The sequence below is a fragment of the Poecile atricapillus genome, chromosome 15, assembly GCF_030490865.1.
Source record: "Poecile atricapillus isolate bPoeAtr1 chromosome 15, bPoeAtr1.hap1, whole genome shotgun sequence".
Taxonomy (NCBI): domain Eukaryota; kingdom Metazoa; phylum Chordata; class Aves; order Passeriformes; family Paridae; genus Poecile; species Poecile atricapillus.
The window spans coordinates 7,891,603-7,915,733 of NC_081263.1; the positions used below are offsets into that span (position 1 = coordinate 7,891,603).

General features: G+C 50.6%; 2 protein-coding genes across 2 annotated transcripts; one reads left to right on the forward strand and one right to left on the reverse strand.

Moving 5' to 3' along the window:
• Positions 1-1,238: 1,238 nt before the first annotated feature.
• Positions 1,239-11,121, forward strand: LOC131585171 (BPI fold-containing family B member 4-like). The gene is made up of 15 exons (XM_058850986.1): positions 1,239-1,350; positions 2,090-2,204; positions 2,650-2,754; positions 2,998-3,153; positions 4,714-4,777; positions 5,151-5,214; positions 5,642-5,733; positions 6,731-6,904; positions 7,468-7,521; positions 8,114-8,281; positions 8,375-8,442; positions 9,527-9,569; positions 10,053-10,116; positions 10,471-10,547; positions 11,098-11,121. Exons 1-15 carry the CDS (start codon positions 1,239-1,241, stop codon positions 11,119-11,121), a joined length of 1,380 nt encoding a protein of 459 aa, XP_058706969.1.
• Positions 11,122-15,463: 4,342 nt separating this feature from the next.
• BPIFB2 (BPI fold containing family B member 2) lies at positions 15,464-20,213 on the reverse strand. Its single transcript, XM_058850987.1, has 15 exons — positions 20,105-20,213; positions 19,774-19,867; positions 19,395-19,499; positions 19,113-19,250; positions 18,626-18,671; positions 18,327-18,387; positions 17,991-18,082; positions 17,694-17,870; positions 17,292-17,333; positions 16,997-17,161; positions 16,653-16,720; positions 16,320-16,365; positions 15,989-16,052; positions 15,814-15,890; positions 15,464-15,532 (listed from the first exon to the last, which is right to left on the reverse strand). Exons 1-15 carry the CDS (start codon positions 20,211-20,213, stop codon positions 15,464-15,466), a joined length of 1,353 nt encoding a protein of 450 aa, XP_058706970.1.
• Positions 20,214-24,131: the final 3,918 nt, after the last annotated feature.

Consider the following 24,131-nt stretch of genomic DNA (forward strand, 5'->3'; position numbering starts at 1 on the left):
TATAAGATCTCAGCAACACTCCACATTGCTTTTTGCCAAGAAAATCTTTTCCCAGGACTCCACTTGAAATAGGAATGAGTCTTTTAAGTCTCACACCTCCTCAGGGATTGGCAAAAGTAGATAGTTTCCTACTCTAAGTCTCCTTGAACCCATGTTCCTGTGCTCTGTGTGCTGCCTCCCTGCACGGGCAGCCCCGTCAGCCTTCTGCCAGGTTCAGATGCTTCAGCAGCTCTCACAATTTCCTAAAAAAGTTGTTTTCCTCAAAGCATAGGGATCCCCAATGGATCCACCATTGCAGGGCATCCTTTTTAAGACAGACTGGGGGTGGGGGGAAAAGCAGCATCTGAGTGATCCAGGCCACAGAGGGGAATGGCAGCCGGTCAAGTCAGGAGTGACGTTGCCTTGTATAAATCAAGAGAGGTGGCAGCTGGGTGTTGCTTGCAAGGAGCAGGAGCAAGGGGATGGCTGCTCTTGGGCCAGGGACCTGAGTGGAAAAGGTGTGTCTGCTTGGCTGCAGCTTTTATATAAGGGCCATTTCTTCCATCTCAGCTCTGGGTGGGAAAAAGGGACATCGCAGAGTCTCGAGGAGTCCAGAGGAGCCTGAGCAGAGCCAAGAGCCCATCCCAGCTGGCTGCAGCTGAGTCAGGTAACATCCTCTGTGTGCTGGTTGAGTGGTGGCAGGGTCCTCACTCTGGAAGTGCTTGATTGCTTTGGTTGGAGACTGGAGCTGAGCACCAAGCTCCTGATCACCTCGCTGTGTCTGCTCTGTCATAATTAAATTTATATTAGTAATTATAATGTTATAACTTCTATCTAGCTTATTTTAATCACTTGTGCTTTAGTTTATTGCTTTTGAAAGGTAGAAGGAACACAGATAATCCTCAGATGCTTCCCTTGGCAGAGCCCCTCACCATAACATAATGTAACTTCGCATTGCAGGGATGCAGAAATAACTTAAACATCAAGTTTGGCTTTATTTGTGTGAACATTTTGGGCCTGTCACAAGGGGTGAGGAAAGGGCTTTTATTGACCCACACGTGGAGCCTGTCCATGTGTGTGGACATGAAGAAGGTTCTGTTGCTCTGGGCTTGAGCTGAGTCTCCTTTGATCTGGATAACGAGTAAAGGAGGGATTCCTCTCTTGACTTTCCTCATAAAGACACTGGGGTCACTTCTGAGAGTCTTTTTCTTCTCTGTCCCCTCTGATGTCTCCCTTGTCAGCAGGGGAATCTTCTGGAGATGATGGTTTTGAAGCTTTTTGGAATCATCTTTTTCTGTGGCCTCCTCTCACCCTCGCAGGAGGTTTTGTCTGGGCTGTCCTGTGCCGTCAGCCCGCGGGCGATGCAGAACGGTAACTACAAAAGCCATGCATTGTGTTTGCTTTGAAAGCTCTGTGGGACTGTGATGGGGAGTAAAATTTCCTGAGTGTCTTCATCTTTATTTCATAACTCCTCGGGGCTGCAGACTTTGCTCAGAGCCCCTGAGAGCCATCACCAGATTCACGGGTCAGGGAAATCTCTGCTCCAGAACTGGGGCACATTTCAGCTCCAAGCAGCCACACAGAACTTCAGGGCTAGATCTGGGTTATTTCCTCTTTTTGTCTCAGTTTCTCATTTCCATATTGGAGCAGCTGATATTTGACAAACAGCTGCTGTGAAGTAGCAGACATAATCATATTTGCAATGTTCAGGCTTGTTTCAAGTTGCTTCTACTAAAAAAATCCAAAAGCAAAAATAAACAGGCAAAATAACAACCCTTTGACAAAGGGGAAATGAGTTGTGAGTGGAAGCCCAGCCTCTGAGTGGGGTCACTGGTGTTCCTGGGAGTGCACAGCCAAATTGGCGATAGAACTGGACTCTGGGATGCTTTCTACTGCTTCCCTTCCTGCTTACTTCACCAAGGGCAACTTTGGTTTATTGCACCAAAACTGTAAAATACCATCCCTGTGTTATTTGACTGCATGGAGACAGCTGATGTCTCCATGAGGACTTTTGGGGAGTGGAGAGGCTTTGCTGTGCCAGGATGGATCTGCTGGAGTGGGGAGAGGTCACTGCTACCTGTGCTGGTCCTCATGCACAGATGTTTTCCAGTTCTCTCAGATGCCATAATTCATAATGGGCTCATCCACCAGCACCTGCAGGGTCTCGTGGTTCCCAACATCATGGGTGAAGGGAGTCAGCTGAACTCTCCCACCAGCATCACGGAGTAAGTGCACCTTCAGCATCAGTTCTGAACAAGATGAGCTGAGCTGCCCCTGGTGTGGTTTGCCTGGGCTGTTATCCTTGTTTTATTGTGGTACTGAAATTCTGACCTGAATAATGTTGTTTGTGGGGTTGCAGTGTGGGTGGCAAGGGATGCTGCAGGTTTTGGGTGCAGGTACAGAATGGCAGCCCTGGTGGTGCTGTTAATGCCTCACAGCACTGAGAGAGGGAAAAGGGACCACAGAGGGAAAAATCAGACAGCTCTCCAAAATCAGCTTCTACCCCAGTCTACTTCTAGGTTGCCTTCTTTTAGTCAGCTGTCTCTTACCCTTGTGCCTCCAGCAGAGGTGACTGGGGTGCTGTGGGTGCTGTAGGCTCCTCCCTGGGTACAGCTGCTCAGCTGCTGGAAGGTGTTTTTGATTTGTGCCAGTCTTTGCTGTTGTTCACAGCCTGCACCTCATCAAGGTCCGGGTGCCCAGGCTGTCGGTGATGCTGCTGCCAGGGATCGGGGTCCAGCTGACCATCGGGGCAAAGCTGCAGCTCAGAGGCAACTGGTGAGTGGGGCACTCAGGATGGATGTTGAGAGAAACCCCTACCTTGACATGTTTTGCATCTCTTAAGGATTTTGAGGTGTTTCTTACCTATAATAAAGTCACAGAGCAAAGCAGGCACGAAGAGATGACCTGTGGCATTGGTGATGGTCTGCCAGAGATGGAGGAGAAGGTTGCTTCTCCTGGCTTTGGTGAGTTTCTCTGGGTAGAGGCTGAGATGGAATAATCCCATTTGCTTTTTCACAGCTTGGTTGGCCTGCTCTCAGAACTCATTGATATCTTTGTGGAGGTGAACATTACTGCGAACATTAAATGCACGAATTTTGAGTCTGGCACGTTCCAGGTTGTCACTGAAGACTGCCTCTGCATTCTTGGGGCTGTAAAGATCAAGGTCCTTTCTGGGTAAGTGCCTGTGAGTTTATCTTTCTGTTATGTGCAATCCTCTCTTCTTTTCCAACAGTATGGACAGTCTGCCAGGCCACAGACGGTGCTCAGCTGATACAGAGCCAGGCCTCAGGGATGGAATTTCTCTCCTGTTGCCAATGCAGTTGCTCCAGTGGAATGAGGGTTAATTTCCCCTGTTTTCTGTGGAAATTTTATGGTCTGAAGCATGATGTTTGGTACCTTTCCCAACACACTTTCTCTAGAGTTAGCTAGAGAATTGATATCCAAAGGGTAGGAGTAATAGGGCTGGGAAAATTCCAGGAAAACGGGACCATTACTTTCCCTGGTTTTGTACTCTGCCTTTGGCTGCTGTCCCAGGAGAATGCTGGGCAAGTGAAGTTTCCCTCTGACTGCTGTGGTTGTGTGTAATTCCATGCAAATGTCCCATATCTTGCTCAGTCTTATTAAATTCTTGACAGCAAGGATTTGCTGACTTCATATATTGATGAACGCAGGAGTAAATTGATCATGGGAAACATTTTCTTCTCTTGCTTTTGAATTACTCACTCTTCAGGTTCATCAAAATTCTCCTAATTAATTTTTGCATTATGCATTATATTTCAATCAATGCAGCAGCTGCTTTGAAAAATGCTGTGTGAGTGAACAGAGGAACACGACTCACCTGCTCTGGGGGTCATGTTTTAATTTTAAGCAGGATTAAAGTGATGGTTTGCAGGAAGTACAGTCCTGGGGGGGCAAGGGGAGTATAGATACACACAAATGACTTAATGGCAGCTCCTCAGATGCATTTGTAAGCAGAATTTGGGCATAAATAACAGGTGCTCTATGAATTCCTGCTATCTGTGTCTTGCCAACTCAACAGTCCAGAAATATATTGATTATCAGACAAAACTGCCTCTGTGCTGCTGCAGGCATCGCACGTCCTGAGCGAGTTGTTCAGCAGCAGTGTGGAAATGTCACACAGCAGATTGCTCCTCTTGTTATTCCAGATGCAAATTGTTTGTTCCCAGAAACTAACATGAAGATATTTCTTAACAGCTCCCTCTTCCCTTAACTACAGCACTGATTTAAATACCAGAGGGAGACACCAAACACAAGGTTAGACTGTGAGAGGCTCACTCCTTTCATGCAGTGAAAGCTCTCTGAGAGCTGAAGGAAGAATTTCTTCACAGAAAAGGCTGCCAAGCATTGGAACAGACTGCCCAGGGAAGTGGTAGAGACACCACCCCTGGAAGTGTTAAAATAATTTGGCTATGGCACTTTAGTGGTTTAGTTTGACGTGGTTTAGTGGGGAACATGATGGTTGGACTTGACAATTTTAGATGTCTTTTCCAACCTTAGTGATTCTGTGAGTCTCAGCAATGAGTTAAATTATCCCCTCAGTGGGGTAAGTGGCTCTTTTGTATCTCCAGCCCCTGCTCTGGTAAGCATCAGCTGCAGCCCTGAAGGGATGACTGAAGGTGTAAGAGAATGTAAAATGAAGGCTGGAGATCTTTGTGTCTCCTGTCCTGGAGCTTTGTTTGTGCTGATTTGGAGTTTTTTTCCTTTCTTTTCCAGCTTACTCACCCTGTCAGTGAATGAGCTGGTGCTTCGCCAGCTGACAGCGACTCTGCCCGCTTTGGTACGGCTGAGGATTGTCCTCCTTTCACAGCTGAAACACAGAAATACTGGGAAAAACTGCTTACGAGGCCACAGCAAGATCCACTGTCTCTCTGTGCTGCTCTCCCACATCACTGGCATGGGCCATGGCTCTAGGGTGTCCACAGGGCTGCTGCCTGTAGGGCGATGCCTCAGATGTTCCCCAGGTCTAAACATTCCTCTTCAGTGTGGTCCCACAGCTCCAGGGATGCTCCACTGCCCCAGGTCTTTCACAGCATCCCAGCTGTGTCTAGTGCCATGCAACTTTGTCCTTGGAGGGGAAAGGAGGGAGCCTGGGCAGGCTGTGGGTGATGGTGTCCAGGGAGGTTGAGCAGTTGCATTTCTTTGTGTTGCAGCTGTGTCCTGTGGTCGATATCGTGATGAACCTTGTGAACATCCATCTCCTGAGCACTCTCAATGGTGGGTTGCTTGTGGAGGGTGAGGCACTGCTTCCCTGTGTTTCCCACAGCGGGAACAAGTCCCATTTCTCACCTCAAGTCCCTCAGTTCATCAACAGAAGTCCAGCACTTCTGCAGGGCTCTTGTTGAGTCCAGAATTCACACCCCAGCATTCCAATGAACCCCTCCCACCTTGGTCCTTCTTATTCCATTTTTATGCATCACCTTTGGATTTTTCTTATCGTATTTGATGCTCTTTTTGTGCTACATCCTAAAGGCAGATCCCACCAAGCTGAATTTGGGGGTGTTCTGGCTTTTGGAATAGCAGCAAGCACCCCTCAGCCCTGAGTGCTTGGACCTGTTTGTGGGGGCTGGTGGCCATTGGGGTCAGGGGAGGTTGTGTTGCTGCTGATTTCCTGGTGCTGGAATGGTCCTTTTCCTGTGTGTAGCCGTGATCCCGGTGGGCACAGCAGGAACAATCCACTACCAGCTGGCCAGCATCCCCTACACCTCTGGCAAGTTCCTTGGGCTGGATTTAGACGTAAGTCAATGCTGGGCAGCAGGACCCTGGGAGCGTGGCTGTGCTTTGGCTTTCTGTGTGCTCACTTCATCCCATGGGAGCTGTAGAATCCCTCAAGAAGCTGGGCTAAAGGCTTGTCCTGGAAATGCAGCTCCTAAGTGCTTAGATCTCTTTCCAAATCACCACTAAGCGACTGTGTGTGCATTTCTTCTGCTCTGTATGCCAGATTACCCTGAGTCTGCCCGAGGCTGTGTCTTGGATGTAGCTTCTGGGATGAGCTGTTCTCCTTCTCGTGGGATGAGCAGTTTTCCTGGTCTCTCTTGCCCTGCAGACCTGGCATTGGTGCTTTTTGCCTTTGCTGTTCAGTCTCTGTGATGGGTGAATGCTAAACCAGGCTAAAGGATTTATTTTTTATTTCTGTCTCACTGCAGGGTGGGGAGGGGGGAAGCAGCAAAAAAGCAAACTACTTGCAAAGAGGAGAGCTTAAAAAAGCAAGCAGCTGGAGAGAAGCAAGAGGGACATGTGCCCTAAAGAGGATCAGGGGCTGATGGCAAACACTGCAGCCTGTGAAACCAATGCTGCTGCACTGGCTTTGGTGCAGTGACTTCGTTGGGAGGAGCCTTTGCTCCCCAAGCCCCCTGGATGGTCAGAATCAGTTTCCTTAGCAAATAGTTGGTGTCAATGTGGGTCTCTGTGGAGCTGGAGGGTGGCTGGGGGGAGGTCTGGGTTTCACTGCATGCAGCACCATCACCCATCGGTGCTTGGAGTGAGACCTCAGGGATGAAGTGCAGCAGTGGTTTGTGATTTGGACGAAGTGTTTTATTAGCTGATATCACCTCACTTAGGCAAGCTCAGCTTCATCAGCTCCTACCAACTATGAGACAGTGAACTGCCCCGAGTCTGGTTCTGTCCCGAAGCTCTGAGGAGAGGAGGGAGGTTCAGCTGCTCCACGCTCCTGTGAGGATCTGCACATGCCTCGAAGCTTTGAGGGCTGATGTCTGTGTCACCTCTCTTGCAGGGCGTGGTGAAGCAGGTGGGAGGCAGCACCATCCCCCACGACTCATCCCCCTCGGCTTTGCCTCCTCTGATGGACAAGCTCCTGCTCTTGGTGATGCGCCAGAGCTTCCTCAATGCAGTCCTGTCCCTCCTGCTCCAGCTGCCGCCACAGACCTTCCCCTGCACGCCAGATGTTGTGAGTACAGCAGGGCCTGGGTTTCCTGCTGGAGCCAGTGACAAAGGACAGGCATCAGCCTGCTCAGGGAGGTTTGGGCATTGTGTGTGCTCCCTGGCAGGGCTCAACCCCAGCACTCCTCCTGCACTGGCCAGCTGTGCTCCTGAGTGTAAGGACACCCCTGGGGACACCAGCAGAGACCAGCTGTGTACTGGTTGTGCCATGGACTCCTGCAGGCTGTGATCTGTTTCACAGAGTCTGCTGAGTGCCACTGAGAAAGGACATTGCATGTCTGCAGTGCCATTCCCTGGGTGTTTGCATTTCCCTTGCCTCTAATCTGCACTTCCAATGGGAAATGTTAGGGGTCCACACACTGCCAGGTGTTGAAAGCCTCTGGGGGACATCACCTTCCACAGCCAGGTGCTATCACCTTAACAACCATCAGGAGTCACCCAGACAGCTGGGGAGCAATGGAGAGGGTGGGGGGCTCAGGGTGGTGTGTAATGGGGTGGCTCTGGCAGGGTTGGTGGTGTTGAAATCAGCTGGAGGGCTCATGGGGGCTGCTGGTGCTTCTGTTCCCACAGTTCTCCGGTGCCAGCCGCCTGCGTGAGGCCGTGTGGGCCATCTCTCCTGCTGGGGTGAGGAACTTGTTCTGGCACAAGGGTTTGTGTAAATCTCTCCAGGACACACCTGGAGGTGCCATCACGCCCCTGCCAAAGGTCCCCAATCTTCTGCTCTGCTCCTCTTGCACCAGCATGGCCTGAGCGTGTCCTGCTGCCTGACCAGCTGATGGGAGTGGGAGAGGGGACAGGGGGATTGCAGAGCCCCTGCCCAGTACCTGCTGTCCTGTGTGCCTTTGTCTGTTCCTGCCTTCTCCTGCTCCCTGAACAGGGGAAAGCCTTCTCAGCTTATAGCCATTGGCATAGAAAGCTGATAAACATCTCCTGTGTCCTTATCTGGTATATCCCATTTATTTGGCACCCTCTGACACCCACAGCCCCCTCTTTGTCCCCTTTTCCTTCCTCAGCCTCTTGTGCCCTCAGCATGGAGAGCTGATCTGTGCTTCTGGACCTATTTGCTACATAAATTTGGCTTGTCCAGGGTGTGTGTGACCTTGGGGAGGCCCTGTGGAGCTCTGGGGCTGAGAGTCTGCTCGAGGACTGCCAGTGCCCTGCCTGGCTGGTGTGTGGGGTGCCAGCAGCCACCTCCATGCCCCCCTAATTCCCACAGTGCTCCGCCTGCAGTGGGACCAGTCCCCTGAGCATCAAACTGGTGTTGAGAGGGAACCCACTCATCCTCTTGGAAGAAAACAGAGCCAGTGTCAAGCTTTCAGTCCTGATTCAGCTGTTTGGTAACAACTTGGATGGATCCATCCTCAACTTCCTGCTGCTGAAGGCAGTAAGTGTGGATGGGGCTGCCTGAGAGGGGTGCAGCAGGCTGGCTGGGATGGGGATGTTTCCATGGGCTGATCCCTTCCCTCTCTGCTTGCAGGACCTTGCTCTAAACGTCCGTGTGTCGATTGTTGGGGGCAGGCTGGTGCTGCAGCTGGCCTTGGGCAGGTGAGCTGTCCCCTCACACAGCTGGGGACATTCTCTGGGCTGCAGTGTTGGCTCTGGGGCTCCTGACTTGAGATGTTTTCTGTGTCTGTAAACCAGACATTTCATCTCCTGGATGTGAGAATTTCATACCTGACTGATGGCATAAGGTGGATGGGGTAGTTCAGGAAGGATTACAGCAGTTGGAAAGTTTTAAGAGGCTGGAGGAAAAGTGTGTCAGTTTTATAACAAGGAGGAATGAGGTAACCTGAATAATTGTAAGACTGTCAGCTTGACTTTGATCCTGGGCAGTGGTTAGAAATGCCTGATATTGGACATGAATGATAAAGCACTAAAGGGAAGTGCTGTCATTAATGCCAGTCAAGGTATGATTAAAGATTGGAGAGCATTCCTTATAGCGGGAGGTTTGAGGATTTGAGGCCATTTAGCTTGTCAAAGAGCTGGATTTAGAAGCAAAATTGGCATAGCTTGTATGCAGCGATATAGGGGATAGAAATGTGTCAAAAGGCTTTTAATTCAATAGACAAGGGTATGACAAGATTCGATAGAAGTAGAAAAGAGAAATTGAAAGTGGAAATAAAGCATCCATTTTAGGTACGGATAGTCATGTGGTTGCAGTGATAGATGAGGAGCTATAGCAAATTCATCAGGTCCTTAAATCCAGACTCTGTGCTTTTACGTAGAATCACAGAATGGTCTGGGTTGGAAGGGATCTTAAAGATCATCCAGTTCCTTCCCCCCTGCCATGGGGCTCCAGAAGCTCTGCTCTCAGCTGGCCAGGAGCTGCTTCCTTCCCAAAAGTGAATAATCTGGGCAGGGAGAGGGAAGGTGCAGCCAGGAGCTGTGTGTGCCCTGCTGCAGTACTGCATCATTGACAAGCAAATTAAAATTAGCTTAAGCTTTTATTTTCCTAATTTATTTTCTCTCTTGCAAGTGTGCCAGTCCCTGTTTTTTGTGTTACAATGCAGGTGTCCCTTTGTGGATCTCTGCCCATGGGCTGAGTGTGCTTGGAGGTGGCCGGGGTCTGTCTGTGAGCTCTGGCCGCTGCCTTGTGTCTGACCTGCTGTTTGCTCTCCTTTCCCTGCAGCACTTCCCTCTCCTTGGAGTCTTCTGACGTTGGCATCAGTAATGTAAGTCTCTAACTCTGGGCTTTACTGGGCAGGGAGAGCAGCCAGGCGTGATGCCCTGTGGCTCTTGGGGAGGGAAGGAGGGAGCCAGGCAGTGCCTGTGGGATGCTGTGATGGATTACCCCTGCTGATGGTCAGAGCTGTTAGCTGCTCTGAGATGTAGGTTGTAGCAATTCCTCTGTTGCTGGGGTTTCTTTTTTCCCTTCTGCCTTCTCTAATAAAGAAAATGTAAAGCTGAAATCTGTTTGTTTATTCACCTCTGCTTGGGCAAAGCTCACATCGAGCTGCAGCAGAAGCATCACGAGGCAGAAGTTTTTCTAAAGGAAGGACTGAATACAAATTGAAGAAGAAAAGTAGATTCACTTTAAAGAGAAGAGGGACTGCTCTTTTGCTGTGTCAGTGGGCAGTGGTTTGCAGTCCCAAGGGTCCTGCTTGCTGCTCTCATGGTCCAGGCAGTGCTGCTCACATGGTTTTTCTCTAATTCAGATCTCCACTCTGAAGCCCCACTGCAGCAGTTTGCTTGTGGAAACATTCATGCCTGTGATCAATGGTAAGGTGACCTGGATGTCTGTAAGGTTGGGAGCACTCTGAGTTCTAGGCAAGGAGGGAAGAGGGGGTCATGTCTCTGTGTGTGTGTGTGTGTGTTTGGAAGATGTACTAGGTGTGCTGGAGCCATTAAAACCCTGAAGCCCCCAATTTGAGGATGTAGTTAAAAGTCCAGCCTTATATTTGCACCATCCCAGCCCAGCATCAGCTCTGGCAACAGTCAGTGATGGAGAACCCAAGGGAAGCCAAGCACACAGTGGTGGCCCTGAGAAGCTCTGCTCCCTGTGCCCTCCCTGGAGCAGCTCTGTCATGGGGTGTGAGCTGGCTCAGCATGTGAGGACCTGTCTGTCCCCTGCAGGTGCCCTGAGCATCGGGATCCCTCTGCCAAAGGTGCTGCGCATCCCCTTGGTGAATGTGGAATTTCAGATAAAGACGGTGAGTGCTTGGATGGGCTGTTCCCTCCTGCAAGGCACCAGGGCTGTTCACAGGACCCTGCCAGTGGTGGCTGTGTGTGCAAGAGCTGTAGAGTTTAATCCTTGAAAGGTTGGAAGGGCTGCTCTGTCTGACCTCCCTCAGGTTGGGGAATGCTGCCTGAGGGTGTGATGCCCACACGTGGTGTGGACCCAGCTGCATCAGGAGCAGGGCTCAGGCACTGGGGCAGGTCCCAGTTCCCTGTCTAGATCCTCTTTTCTTTCTGGAGAATTCACTGGGAGCAGCTCTGATGGGGATCCAGGCATTCAGGCAAGGCCTCTCCAGTGGCACCATTCAAAGTCTTGAGTTGCCCCAAGTTCCAGCCCTGCTCAGTCTGGAGGGCCCCTTGAGGAGCCAGGATATACCCCAACACCTCCCAGAGAGCTCTGTGCCCTTTTTATTACAAACTGGACATGAGGACCTTTGCAGGAGGGTTCTGTCTTTGCTGTGTGTTGTGAACCAGCATCCCTTGACAGGAGATAATGTGTTTGTGTTTCTCCCTGCTCTCCTTCAGGGCCTGATGGTGTTTCTGGTGTGAGCTCTGGAGCCTGAGGCATGGAGAGGACTGTGGGGGCAGAGAGGAAGAGAGCAGCGAGGATGGAATGCCACGACCAGCATTATCTGCTTTTCTTTACTAAACTTGATTCAAGATTCTTGATAATATTTAAGACACTTTAAAGTGAATTGGCTTGTGTGAGTACAGCTTGACACTTGCATAAGCCAAACCTGACTGGCAGCTCTGTGTACAAATATTTATTTTGAGAAGTTGGTGTGATTTTGGGGTCACAGTCACAGCAGGTGTGTGTGGTGCTGCAGTGGAATTGGGAAATTTGTTCTGAGGTAAAACTTTTCCTGATAGAATTAAAAAGTGAATTTGTAGTATGTGGTTACTGAAGTGGAGCTCCCTATCCTTGTCCAGGAGGGTGTGAAGTGCTGAGTGGGAACTCAGAATGCATTTGTCATGTAACTCTTTTAATAAATGTTCCTACTTTTTTAGTGCTTGGAATGAAGTTCTGGTTTCTGATGCTTCTCAGGGCGAGCTGATCCCACTCTGTTCCTTTGTGACAAATCCATATTTTGAGTTTGGGTTTGAAATCTCTTCCCACTTGAACTTCCTGAGGAAAAAAAATAAACTTTCAGTGGCTCCTCCTGGCCTGATAACCTTCTGACCAAATGCTAATCCACAAGAAGAAATCAAAATTAAATTGAATTTCCAAAGGTCATGAAGCATTTCCTAATAGAATCTGGAGGCAAAACTTGCTTACCAGAGGATTGAGAGGTCTGATAGCCCTGGAGAACACTGTCTGCCTGCCAGAGTCATGTCTTCTTAGGCTGATGTCACAGCCTTTTGGTCTCTGCATGTCACAGTGACAAGAATCCCAGCATTTTGGATTTTAAAAAGCCCATATTATTCTGGGTTAAAAAAAATTTACAAATCTCATGTTTTAAATGGCCTCTCCAGCACCAGTTTTTCCCAGCACTGGATGTTGTTATGAGTGTGTTACTTACTCCTTGTGTCCCCAGAGGTTGTGGCGGTCTGGCACTGACCAGGCCAGGGATGGGGCAATATTCCACTCTACATTTCTGCCTGAAGGTAGGAATAGCTCAGGATCTGTGGGGCCCAGACCTGTGGCTGCTGCATGAGCTCCCAGCATCTCTGTGAGATGATGCAGAGGAATCACTGAACACAGTGAGAGAAGGTGCTGGACCTGTTAGGGTCCCTCTTTGTGTGAACTGGCCAGAGCTCTCCTGAGCTGTGCCAAACACAAACCTGGTGTCACACACTGTCACCACATGGGCCAGCCTGCCTTGTGTCCAGCAGAAAGGTTTTGGGGGATTGAAGTCCATGGTAACATGGAAGAAGGGTGTTCTGGTGAGTAGAAACAGCTCTTTTGGTTCCCAGCATGGTGCAGGCTGATGCTGCCTGTGCGACTGTGCTCCTCAGAGACTGCAGCTGCTGTGACACAAGCCTTGTCCTGTCCCTGGGCAGAAGTGGTGCTCCTGTGTGGTGACAGGGTGCTGCACTGAAGCAGGGGGCTGGGTACAGCTCCATCATCCCATGGAGTGAGGTGCCCACAAGAGTGAACACTGTGGGGCATTGGAGCCTGCTCAGGAGCCAGGAGCAGGGAGCTCAGATCCCATTGCTCATGTTCTCTGACACCTGCATGCCCTTGGAGCTGGCAGAGCAGGGTTTGGGGGGTCTGTGTGACCCTGTTTCCTGGAGGATGGGATGAGTGACAACTCCCCAGCAACCTGTGCTGGCATCTGCTTTGTGCCACTTCAGGGCTCCTGCACTGCTGGGACTTGGTGTCTCCATCCATCCTTTTTGCCCACAGGTTGGCAGAACAGGCTGTGTTGATTCAAGGTTTTGCTCTGGTTTCTGAGCAAACACCTTCCAGACATTAAGCAAAGTTTAGGCCCTCTTTTCATTCCCGTTTGGCCATCACTTCTGTGTGTATTCTGCTCTATTGGGAGCATTCATCTCTCTGGCACATTATGTGCCATTACGGGCTCTGTGATCTGGCACTGTCCCAGCCTCTGCTTGTCTTGAGAATGAAAACAAAACATGTTGAGAACATGTGATGAGAGCTTGCTGCTGTGTGGAGCGCTGGCACAGCAAGCCCAGGGTCACAGAAGAAGGAAAAGTCATCTTGTGCCCCTGGAAAAGGCTGTTCCTCTTGGGGTCTGGCCTTCATTATGCTGTTCATCACATGAGACTGAGAGGGAAGCAGCAGAGGAGCCTTTCCAAAGGAAAGGGCAACATCTTCTCAGTGTTACTTGTCACTTCTGCAACATGTATATCTAATGCTCTAAATTTCTAGTGGCTTCAGGAGTGTATCCAGAGCAGGAAACTTCAATCCAGGACCCTTAAGAGCTGGGATAATCCTGTTCAGCAAAGTATTTTTTACACTGGGACCTTGACAGGCTGGAAAATCTTTTTCTGGGTGAGTAGCAGGAAGATTTCCCAGGGACTGGCTGTGCTGTCAGTGGTTTGTGGGTTTGTTGGAGTTCTCTGGCTCTTGCTCCAGCAACGTCCCTGGCAAAAGCTTCATCCCTCTGCTGTTTTTTGGGGGCTGGAGAAGTGGCTTGTTCCCCCTGCTCCAGGGTTTGAACCTCCTGGCTGGTGCATTCTGCTCCATGTGCCAGTAGTGAGGGAAGCTGGGGGTCACCAGGCAGCTCTTCCTGCCCAGGAAAGGGGCTGTCATAGGGGCTAATGCAAACGATTTTTTTTCAGCATTCGTTTTCCCTGGCTCTGCTGAGTGTCTCAGTAAATGGGACTCTTCTCTCCTGGAGGGAGAAGCAGAAGACCCTCATTCTCCAACATGAGCCAGCTCTGCTCTAAGCCTGTGGCTGTTCCCAGGTGAGGCTGGCAGCTGCAGGTGCAGCTCCTGAGATTCCAGCCATGCTCTGGAGGGGCTTCACTTCATGCAGTGAAGCTTGGAGCCAGAATATTCCCTGCCAAAGAAATGCATCTTTTTACTACTGTAGCTTATTCCTATTGGGAAACTGGTTTAACATATATTAGTCAAAGTATAGTGGTTGCAGCTCTACCAGGAAACTTTTATTAGGAGCTGTTCCTGCTATGGCCAACCTTGGACATTAACATCATTAGTCAGGTCCTCTCTCTGGGCATATAAACCTTCAGGGTTCTTTACTCCTTGCAGTAAATCAACCTGGCTTATTTTGTTTGCTTTCCTATTTCTGAGCCTTTGAAATACAAATACAAGGTTTTGAAGTATTTTTCAGCAGCTTCAGAGGCTAGAAATGATGGGTATAGTTGTAGCAAGTGAAAGCAGATGTAGATGTAATTAACAAGGTTTCATGGCTGGGGTGTTACGTGAAGCATCACCATGGGAGAGCTGAGGTGGGAGCTGCATGATCAGGGATAAGGATTCTCCTCCTGGGCTGCAGTCAGGGATGAGGATGCTCCACCTGGGCTGCACAGTCAGGGATGAGGATGCTCCACCTGGGCTGCATGGTCAGGGACAAGGCTTCTCCTCCTGGGCATCAGCACAGCCGCATGTTCACCCTCTCTGATGTAGATGCCAACAGCACCCAGTGACTGAGTGACCGGGGCAGCTTTTGAAGCTCTGTTGCCACCCACCCTCCAGGTTTTGGATGCCTGTGTCTGTTCTGGGTGTGTTTTCCCCCTTTCATGTTCCTGAACAACTGGGAGATGTGTTTGGCCAGTAGGAAAGAGTATCCCAATGCCAACAACCACAGCACCGGGGCAGTCTGACGTCTGCAGTCACCTCTCATTCAGCGTTTTCTCTGTGATGAGCTTTCTCAGAAGAAAAGTGTTGAAAATATAACTGCCTTCAGGTCTAAAATTAGAAACCATTCTGCAGACTGATTTCCTCCCCCTCCTCTTCTTTCTGACCTAGGAAACTCACCAGCTGTAATGTTCCCATAGTAACACAAGACATGGAGGAAAAGCAGATGAAAGATCTCTCGTTGTAGGGGCTATGTTGTTCAGCAGCTGAGAGGCATGAGTCTGTTTTTGCATCCTTGTAAATGACTGGAATTAATTAAATGTAGAGTCGGGACTTGATGGGCAAAATTTATCTGTTTTTAGGTAAAAATTGTTGCGGGGGGAAAAATGTCAATAGTCACACCAGCAAATGCAGAATTAAAGAGAAATGTTTAATTAAAGCATGGAACGTTGTTACAATCCATTCTCGGTGCAACAAAACTACCAGGAGCAGGGCTGGATGAGAAAGTTGCTAGTGCAACACCTTTATTATCCAGAATATAAAACCATGATGTTTTAATAAGTCAAGAAAGAAGATTTTCAACATTTCAAGCAGTGGCAAACCACGAAGCGTGATGTGAGAGTCAACTGAATGATTCTGCCACTGTTTTACTCCAGACACTAGACTTCACTGCCAGGTGCTTGCCTCTCTAGTCCTTGCCTCTAGCTGGAGGTTGCAGGGGATCAAGACGTAATCCTGAGCAAGGAAGGAAGGAAGGAGGACTGAGAATGGTGCCTGTGTGGCTCCATCAGCCCACAGAGAGCATCACCATCACCACCCACAGCCCCAGCCACTGCCTGTGCCCATGGGGCTAAAGAGGGGCTCAGCCTATTTAAGGCAATGGGACTTGTTCCTGCAGGTTACCAGGGCTGGATGGCCAGGCTCTGATTTATTCTGGAGCTGGGAGGTCAGCATTGCTCCCAGGCTTCCTTTAAATCAAGCACAGCAGGGGGCAATTTAAATGTCTTATTTCTTACCTTGTGAATTGTGATGTTGACATCGGTGTAAGTGAAACTGGCGATGTGGGGCAGGAAAACACCTTGTCTCAGGACCCCTGAGAAAAAGAAAGAGGGAAAGTTACCAGCTGGGTGCTGCCTGGGTCCATGTGGAGCATCCTGCGTGGCAGCACCCACACAGCTCCCATCTCCTCACCGTTTATCTGGGCTGGCACCTCCTCACGGATTGTGGGCACGAACAACTCCTCCAGCAGGGCAGCCTGTGGGGGAAAGTCAGGGTCAGCTCATGGTGTGGGGCTAAAGCAGGAGGAGAGGGACAGAGACCCGTGAGAGGGTCCTGATGCTCACTGCACCTCTTCCCACCCCCCCAAGGACTCAACTCCCTCCCACCAGGTGCAGCAAGTACCCAAAGTCAGTATTTCCATATTTCCCTGCTGGCACCCGCTGCCCAGGATGGCTGGGGCAGCTGAGAGGGATCAGGCTCTTAGAGGATGGCACCAGGAGTGGCCACAGCTGGAGGCACCTACCAGTATAGGACCCACATCAGAGGTGGCCAGGCTGAGCTCGATATCCCTGGAAAACAAAGAGCAGCAGAGGAGCTGCTGGTGCTCAGCTGTTTCCCCGTGTCCCCAAACTCCCCATCTGGGCTCAGGGCCTTTGTGGCAATGTGGAACCTGCAGTTCCCACTTTTCTCCCTAGCCATGTTTCTGGAATTTCACTGTCTCCCTGGGGAAGAAGCTAGGTCTGCAATGCCCAGACTCTAAAAGCTGTAACCCTCCCCAGCCCGCTTTGCCTCTCCTTTCCCCGCTGTGACAGGGACGTGTCCCTTTGGGCTCCTGCGGTGCAGATGGGCTCATTACTCTATGGCTGCCACAGAGATGATCATCCTGGTGTCGGCAACGCTGAGGTGGAGCCTGGCAGTCACATCCTGTGAGGGGAACAGAGGGCAGGATCAGCGAGGAAACAGCCCCACTTTGGCTTTGTGGGGTGCAAGAACCCGTGTGCCGCCTCCTGCAATGTGCTCCCTGCATCCTGCACGGTGCCACACGGGCAAACGCTGCTGGAGAGCAGGAGCACTGTGATGGGAAAGGCTGAACTGGCCCCTGCAGTGGGGCCAGGGCTCAGAGTAAAGGGCAGTGCCTGTGGGCAGCAGGGACACACTCACGGCACACTCTTCCCAAACCCGGCACGCTTCCACACTCACCACGTTCACACTCAGGAAGCTCTGGAAAAGGGATGATCCTGCTCCGATCTGGGCAGTAAGGAAAAGCTTCACGATGGCTTTGTCTTCCTCCAGCACCACGTGAGGTGAGCTCCGGGTCACGGCTCGAAGCACCACTGGTAGGTCCTCTTGGAAGAGGGAGCCCATCTGCCGGGGGAGCGGGGCTGTTTCTGGGCATGACAGCCATCCCTGCGCCCCCAGGGAGCGGGGTGGGCAGCTGGGGGACACTGCCTGAGTCAGGGTTGTGTCTCTTGGGGTTCCAGTCACAGCAACACACCTGAGTGATCCTCTCAGCCAAGGTGGCAGTGGTCAGCGAGCTCTGAAACCAAAGCACAGCTCATGATCAGACCTGTGGTTGCCTGGGGCTGCTGCTCCAGGGCTCGTGTCCAGCGTGGCCATGCAGCCCCTCTGATGAGCACCATCCCAGCCCTGGGAATGTGCAGGAGCCCTCCTCACACCAGCCCATGCCAGGAGCAGTGTGCAGGTTACTCCTCATGGCAAACTCTCCATGCTCCATTAGACCAGGAATTTTTTTAGGAGCTTGGGGGTGAGGGGCAGGTGCTTGGACACGCTCACATTTCTGTGTAGGGCTTGTGGTTCCTCCAAGACATCCCCAGGCCAGGGCTGTCCCTCCAAGTGTGTATCTCCCATTCCTTCCTTCCTCTCTTGTTCCACTCACCAGGAGACTCACGTTGAGGGCTCCAGACTCTTCCAAGGCAGAGAATAAGCTGGTGTAGAAGTGCTCAGAGAAGGCCAGGATGAGGTGGGAAGGGCTGGAACTTGCTGGCTCAGGCATGCTGAAAGGCACAGGGCTGACTGGCAGAGGGATCACTGTCCCTGCCACTTGGAAAGTTGTCTGCAGAGACACAGGCAAAGAGAAAATTAATTTCAAGTGTCTGAGGGCTGTAGCACTTGGTGGAAGCAGCTCTTCCAAGGACTGGAGCTGGGCTGTAAGAGCTGGAAAGTGAGGACTTACTTGCAAAGAGATGATAATTCCCTGCTCAGAGAACATAGGGGCAGCCAGGGGCAGGTACTGGACTTGGCAGTTTGGTGTGATGGGGAATGGAGCTGCAAATAGAGCAGAGGAGTGCTCAGGAACAGGAGGGAAGGAGTGACAGGCCCTGGGAAGTGGCTGGATTTCCAGAGTAAAAAAGACAGGGAAAGAGCTGGGCAGAGGGAATAGGTCCCTGGGGAGATGATGGCAGCAGAGTCTCTGCTGCTGCAGGGTAGGAATTTGTCCCACCTCATAATCTGCTCCAAAATGCTCCTTGAAACCCTCAGTCCATAATGGGACTGAAAGCCAGCTGCCCACCTGCCAGAGACATCAGCCGTTCGTTTGGGAAAAGCAGCAATTTGGCCACTTCCAGGCAAACCTACGGAATAAAGAACAAAAAGAGAGGTGATAGATGAACATGGGGGTCAGTTGGCATTGGGTGTCCCCAGAAAGCCTCTGAGGTGGGAGCTGGGAGCAGGAGCCAGGGGACGATGGCAAGGTCCAGTGAGCACGGAGCTGTGGGGGAAATCTGGAAAAGCACCAGGTAGACATAAAGGTGCTCTAATCCTTACAGACCTGTACAATGCTGTCTTGTGCCTTTACAAACTTTATCTTACTTTTTCTACGTTGATTTGCTTGTCCAAGTCCGATCCCGAGGACTTGCTGGGTAAAAACAGAATAGAACAGAAGTTAGGAGAAAACCAGATCAGCCAAAGGTGGGTGAGAGTCTTTTGTCTGACCCAAAAGGCATCCAGAGACAGAATTACCATTGTTTTCTATCATCTATTAAGCTATGGTTACAATTCAGAATCCCAAACCACTGGAGAATTGGTGCTGGATTTGCATAAAAAGCATTTCAGCTGCACAACTGTAAAGGAACCACTCCCTTGTGACAGACTGAAACTCTCTGAAAATGGGGAAACCACCCCAAAGCAGAGCAAAGTTCCTCCCATGAAGATAAAACTTTAGTGCTGGCCTTTTTTAGCTGTGAGGGCAGTGAGCAAGTCTCAATCCAATCACTTTCCTGCCTAGAAACACTTGTGCCTCAGTTTCTTCTTTCACCCATTACCCAAATCCCACAAGGAATAAAACTGTGGGGCTGACCTGTCCATCTCCTCGGTGCTCTGCACCTCCTCCAGGGTGGGTTTGCAGTCAGAGGTCACCAGCTCCAGGTTCTCTTCGGGGTTCATCTCCACGTGGAGGTCTGCCAGGATGGACAGCCTCATCTCCTTGGTGCTTGAGCTGTGCCGGGGAGGAGAGGAGGAGGCTGGAGCTGGGGGGATGCTCCTGGCCACCCTCCCCCCAGGCCACCCTTGCTCCTGCAGGTGCTTTGTCACTTCAGCCAGGAGCTGGGGCTGGTTCCAGCCTGGCAGCCCTGGCACTCACGGGGCAGATGTGACACCAAGGTCCACCTCGATGCTCAGCCGCATCCCGGTGTCGGGGATCAGCGTCAGGGAAAACTTGTCAACTTTGACAGATACAATTTGGTTCCTTCTGGAGCAGAAAAGAAGACGTTGGGAGACCAGCACAGACCCTGAGAAACCCCAAAAATTCATGAGATCTGCACAGATAAATCTGTGCCTTGAGAGCAGCAGGGGTTCTGCTACCACTGGACACCAGCAAAGAAGCCAGGACCTCATTTCTAAACCTCCTGGTCTGCAGGAGGATTTTTGTTCTGGCTGGCAAAGTGCCTTTTGACAATATTCAAACACCAGTGTGAGGCAGGGCTATGGCAGCAAAGCCTGGGCAAGAGAGGGCAACTCACCTACTTGGGGAGGTGGGAGATGAGTCTGGGGCTCGCGAGGACAGGAGGTCCCTCCTGAGGACTGACTCTGCATGTGGCTTTGAAACTTCAGCAACTGTGAAAGAGCACAGATGTTTTATGAGAGCCTCCAGAGCTTGTGTCCTGATGGACAGACTGAAACCCATTTCCATCCCTTACTAGCCCCTGCTGCTGGCAATGGGCAGGGGATGGGGCAGGTAAGCTGAGTGGTGGCTTGAGATTCTGGTGCCAGCATTTGGTGTTTCACTACCAGAGTGGAAGATGTCACTGCCTCCTCTCCCTGCTGCCATACGAGGTGTGGGTCTGCACTTACGGTATCTCAGCCCAGAGGGGGTGAGGATGCCGCCACAGTCGGGTGACCTGGTGGTGAGAGCTGGGACCAGGAGGCTCAGGAGGATGCTCAGGGTGCGGAGCTTCGCCATGCCAGCACCTGGAGGAGGAAAAAGAAGAGGAAGAGGAGGAGGGGGAGGAGGAGGGCACCCACAGCAGCCTGGTCAGAGCAGCATGGCTCTTGCCTGGCCACTGAGGCACAGAGCCACAGATCTGCTCCTTCATTGGGGTTGTGGTGTGGAGTTTGTCAGCTTTGGTGCAATAACAGCCCACAGCTCTCGTGTGGTGTCTTAAAAGCACTGACAGAAGGCTCAGCCTTGAAGAGCCTCTGCAATCTTGTGAGGTAGAACAGTGCCTGCAGCGATATCTCATTTACTGAGGAGCACAGAACGGCCACAACTGGTATAAAAACAGCAAATAAACAGAAGCTAAAATTAATAGAGGAAGGAATGGAAGTTATGGAGGAGTTATAAAGTCAAATGAAAAGGTGAAAGTGTTATCCATCTCTGAAAAACATTTGGGAATTGTTTATAATGTCTGTAATGCTCTTACAATGTTGTGAAAATAAGTAATTCAGAAAGTTTAACCTGCAGAAAACATAATATTTATCTCAGTCTTTGCAGAAAGCATCACTTCTGGTGAGTGCTGACCCTTGTGGAGACACACAAAAGTAGGAGCAATGCCTGTATTAAGTTATTCAGTTTGCAAAAGCATCTTTACCTCTGCTGGCTGGTCTTCCCATTCTTCTAACTCAGTCTGTGTCTTGCCGTGGCCACACTGATAAATTCTGCTGGTTTTATATATCCTCCCAGCCAAAGCTGATGGGGCAGGAACTGGCAAAGGTGGCTGGGAACCAGGACACTGGGGGGAGGCTTTGTTTTCTGTACCATTTTTATTGTTTCCCCATAGAATTGATTACTTTGGCTGCTGACCTGGCGAGGTGAAGGATTGAACAGCAGGTGCTGGGGCAGCTTGTCTTGTGGTGTACCTGAGGAGCACAAAGAAAGGCCTCTGGGTGGAGGGTGCCAAGAAATCAAGCACTGTTAGAAAGCAAATGTGAATTTCTTTGCTCTGCAGCCACCTTTTCTTCTGAACACCACAGGGACAGCACCTCCATGTCCACCTCTGCTATGGACAGCTTGGGTTGTTCGGCCTGGAGAAGAGAATGCTCCAGGGAGACCTTTGAGCCCCTTCCAGTGCCTAAGGGGGCTCCAAGAGAGCTGCAGAAGGACTTGTGACTAGGCCATGGAATGACAGGATAAGTGGCAATGGCTTTAGGAAGAAATTCTTCCCTGTTAGGGTGGTGTGGCCACCACGCCTCTGAGTACAGGTTGCCCAGAGAAGCTGTGGCTGCCCCATTCCTGGAAGTGTTCAAGGATGGGACTTGGAAAAGTCTAGAGGATGGTGTCCTTGCCCATGGCAGGAATGTGGAACTGGATGAGCTTTAAGGTCCCTCACAACCCAGACTCTTCCAGGATTCTATGAGAGGCTGCTGTGGTTTGTGCCACTCTCCTGGCTGGGCAGCTCACACCAGAAGGGATGAGATGAGGACATGACCTGGAGGAGATCCTGGCAATTTATTAAGGACATTCTCTGGTTCCATCAGGGCTGGGTAAGTCTTTTGAAGGTAACAGAAGAGTTTCTATTGGGTTCAGTGAGTTTTAGATCTGAAAAGGCTCATGTGCAATAATCCCTTCCTCTCTTAAACCCATTCCCTATCAAAAGCCACTGGCAATATTTATTACAATTGGCTGAAAATATAGTTAATGGCATCCACACTCTGTGATAATATCTTTACAAGGAGTGAAACCCTTCATGGGAAGGAATAGGAGCTCCCCTCCTTCCTGTGCTTGGTGTCTATCATGTTCTTCTGGCTTCCTTTTGGCCTGGAGGACAGAGCATGGACCATCTGCAGACACCATGTACACACATCCTGCATGGCCTTTCCAGCTCCCCTTTGTGTTCTGACTTCCCCTCAGCCCTCCCCAGTCTTGTGACCTCAGCATGACCAGTCTCCCAGAGAGGGTTGTGTTGCCCATTTTGGTGTGACTGCCTTGGCAGTGGGGTGAGGTGTTCAGGGCTTGTTGAAACACCTGCAGCCATTGTCCTTTGTGCATCGGTGACGCGAGCTGGTTCCAGGTGCATCTTGACACGTTCAGAGCCCTTGGCTCTCCCCAGCACTGTTACTTCCCTGCTCAGCATGACAGGGAAATGCCAAGAAAAGCAGAGTTCCAGCCACGCTGTGCATTTCCACCGAAGGCATCCTGGAAAGCAGCGTCAAGAGAAAATATGAAGATCGAGCAGCCTGCCAAGGGAGAGCAGGATTTACACTTCCATGCTGATGTAGGCAGCCCATTGAGAGGCAAGAAATGTGTTCAGGAAAGTAAATCCATTGAGAAGGTTGTAACTCTCAGACGAGTCCACTGCAGCCAGGGGAGGTGTTTTGTGGGGTCTGACTTTGGTTGGGACATGGACACAACCTAGGGAAGACCCTGAGAGATGAGACTTTGCTGTGTTTTAGAGCAGCAGTTGGGAATTTGCCCCTGTGATTCCTTTTTCTAGTGCAGGTGATACTGCCAGCTCTCCCTGAGACTGGGGATTTTCTGGGGAGCATTATTATCTCTTCCAGCAGTGCAAGGGTTGGGGATAAGCTGCCACCACAGTGCTTAGAGGTGGATTTTCTCCTCCTGAAGAGCTGTTCTGGACCTGATGATGCCTGTGGAGGCTTAATTAGATGTCAACTCACAGCATAATGACTGATCAAGTTACTAGCACAAAAGTGTCTTTCTGGCATGATGTGCTCCTTGTCGGGAGTTATCCATAAATCTTACACTCCTGTTAGATAAGATGTAAATCTCCTTGTCTGGGCTTAGCAGCGGGCCACCGAGCACAGCTCTGGGAGGGAGGTAATGACGGATTAAACCTCATGACAAGTTTTATACAGAAATGAAGAGAGGAAATAAATTACTTTGTGCTGCTTTACCTCAGTGGGCTGAGCTCCCAGAGCTGGGTTCTGCTGGGTGGGGTACCCAGGAGGGGATGGGGGAGGACACAGTGGTGGCCACAAGTCTAAGGGGCAGCCAAAGGGACAGCAACAGCCTGGAGGAGGGTTCTGTGCAGCCTGTTTGCAGTCTGGTGGGATGTGTGGATCTCCCATGTGGAATTAGGACAGGGTTGGGGCTGAGGAACCCATTCTCTGGGTGGGTGAATGTTTTTCTTATCCTCACTCTAACCCTGCCTGAAATCAGTAAGAATATTATTGAGGTTATCACAATTTTCACTGGGTTATCCCCCAGCTGAGCCCATGTCCTTCCCCAGTGTTTGCACAACCCCACGAACCTTTGGGGAGCTGCTCCTCCAAGAGTCACAATTACATGTGTGCCCCCAAGAGCAGAATTTACCAGTGCCCATCTTGGGTTTCTTCTTGCTCCCATTTCTGTTGTAATTAAGCAGATGAGGGCATTCCTTCAGAATTGGTGCACAAGTTGGCTGGGAGCTCTCATCTGGGACCTGAGACTGAGAGCTTACCCAGCCTTTCAGATTTATCAGTGAAATGATTTGTATTGGCAGATGTTAGAAACCCACAGGGACCAGCTCACACACACAGCAGTATCACCCAGCCCTTCAATTCTTTTGGTTCTCCTCTTTCTCAGTCAGGTTTTATAGACTGACTGTTCCTTACCTCTCTGCAGAAGATTAGCAGGGGTCCTGGGTGTGTTGGGATGGGATATATTAATAAAGATGTTTTATATGACACAGTGGTAGCACTGCAACCCCTCGCCCTCCAGCACAGGCTCCTCCCTGGGGGCTTTGTGCTGAACTCCTCATATTCTGCAAATTCCTCAGCAGTCTCAGCTGCTCTCAATGGGAGTGATGTTCTGCAGAAAATGGCAGAGGAAGCTGTGAAAAAAAAGCCCAGCACCAAACCCATGAAAGGCATCTCGGGGTGAGTGATGAGCCGCAGCCTCACACCGCGAGCCCGGAGCCGGGGACAAGCAAATGAAAGTGGG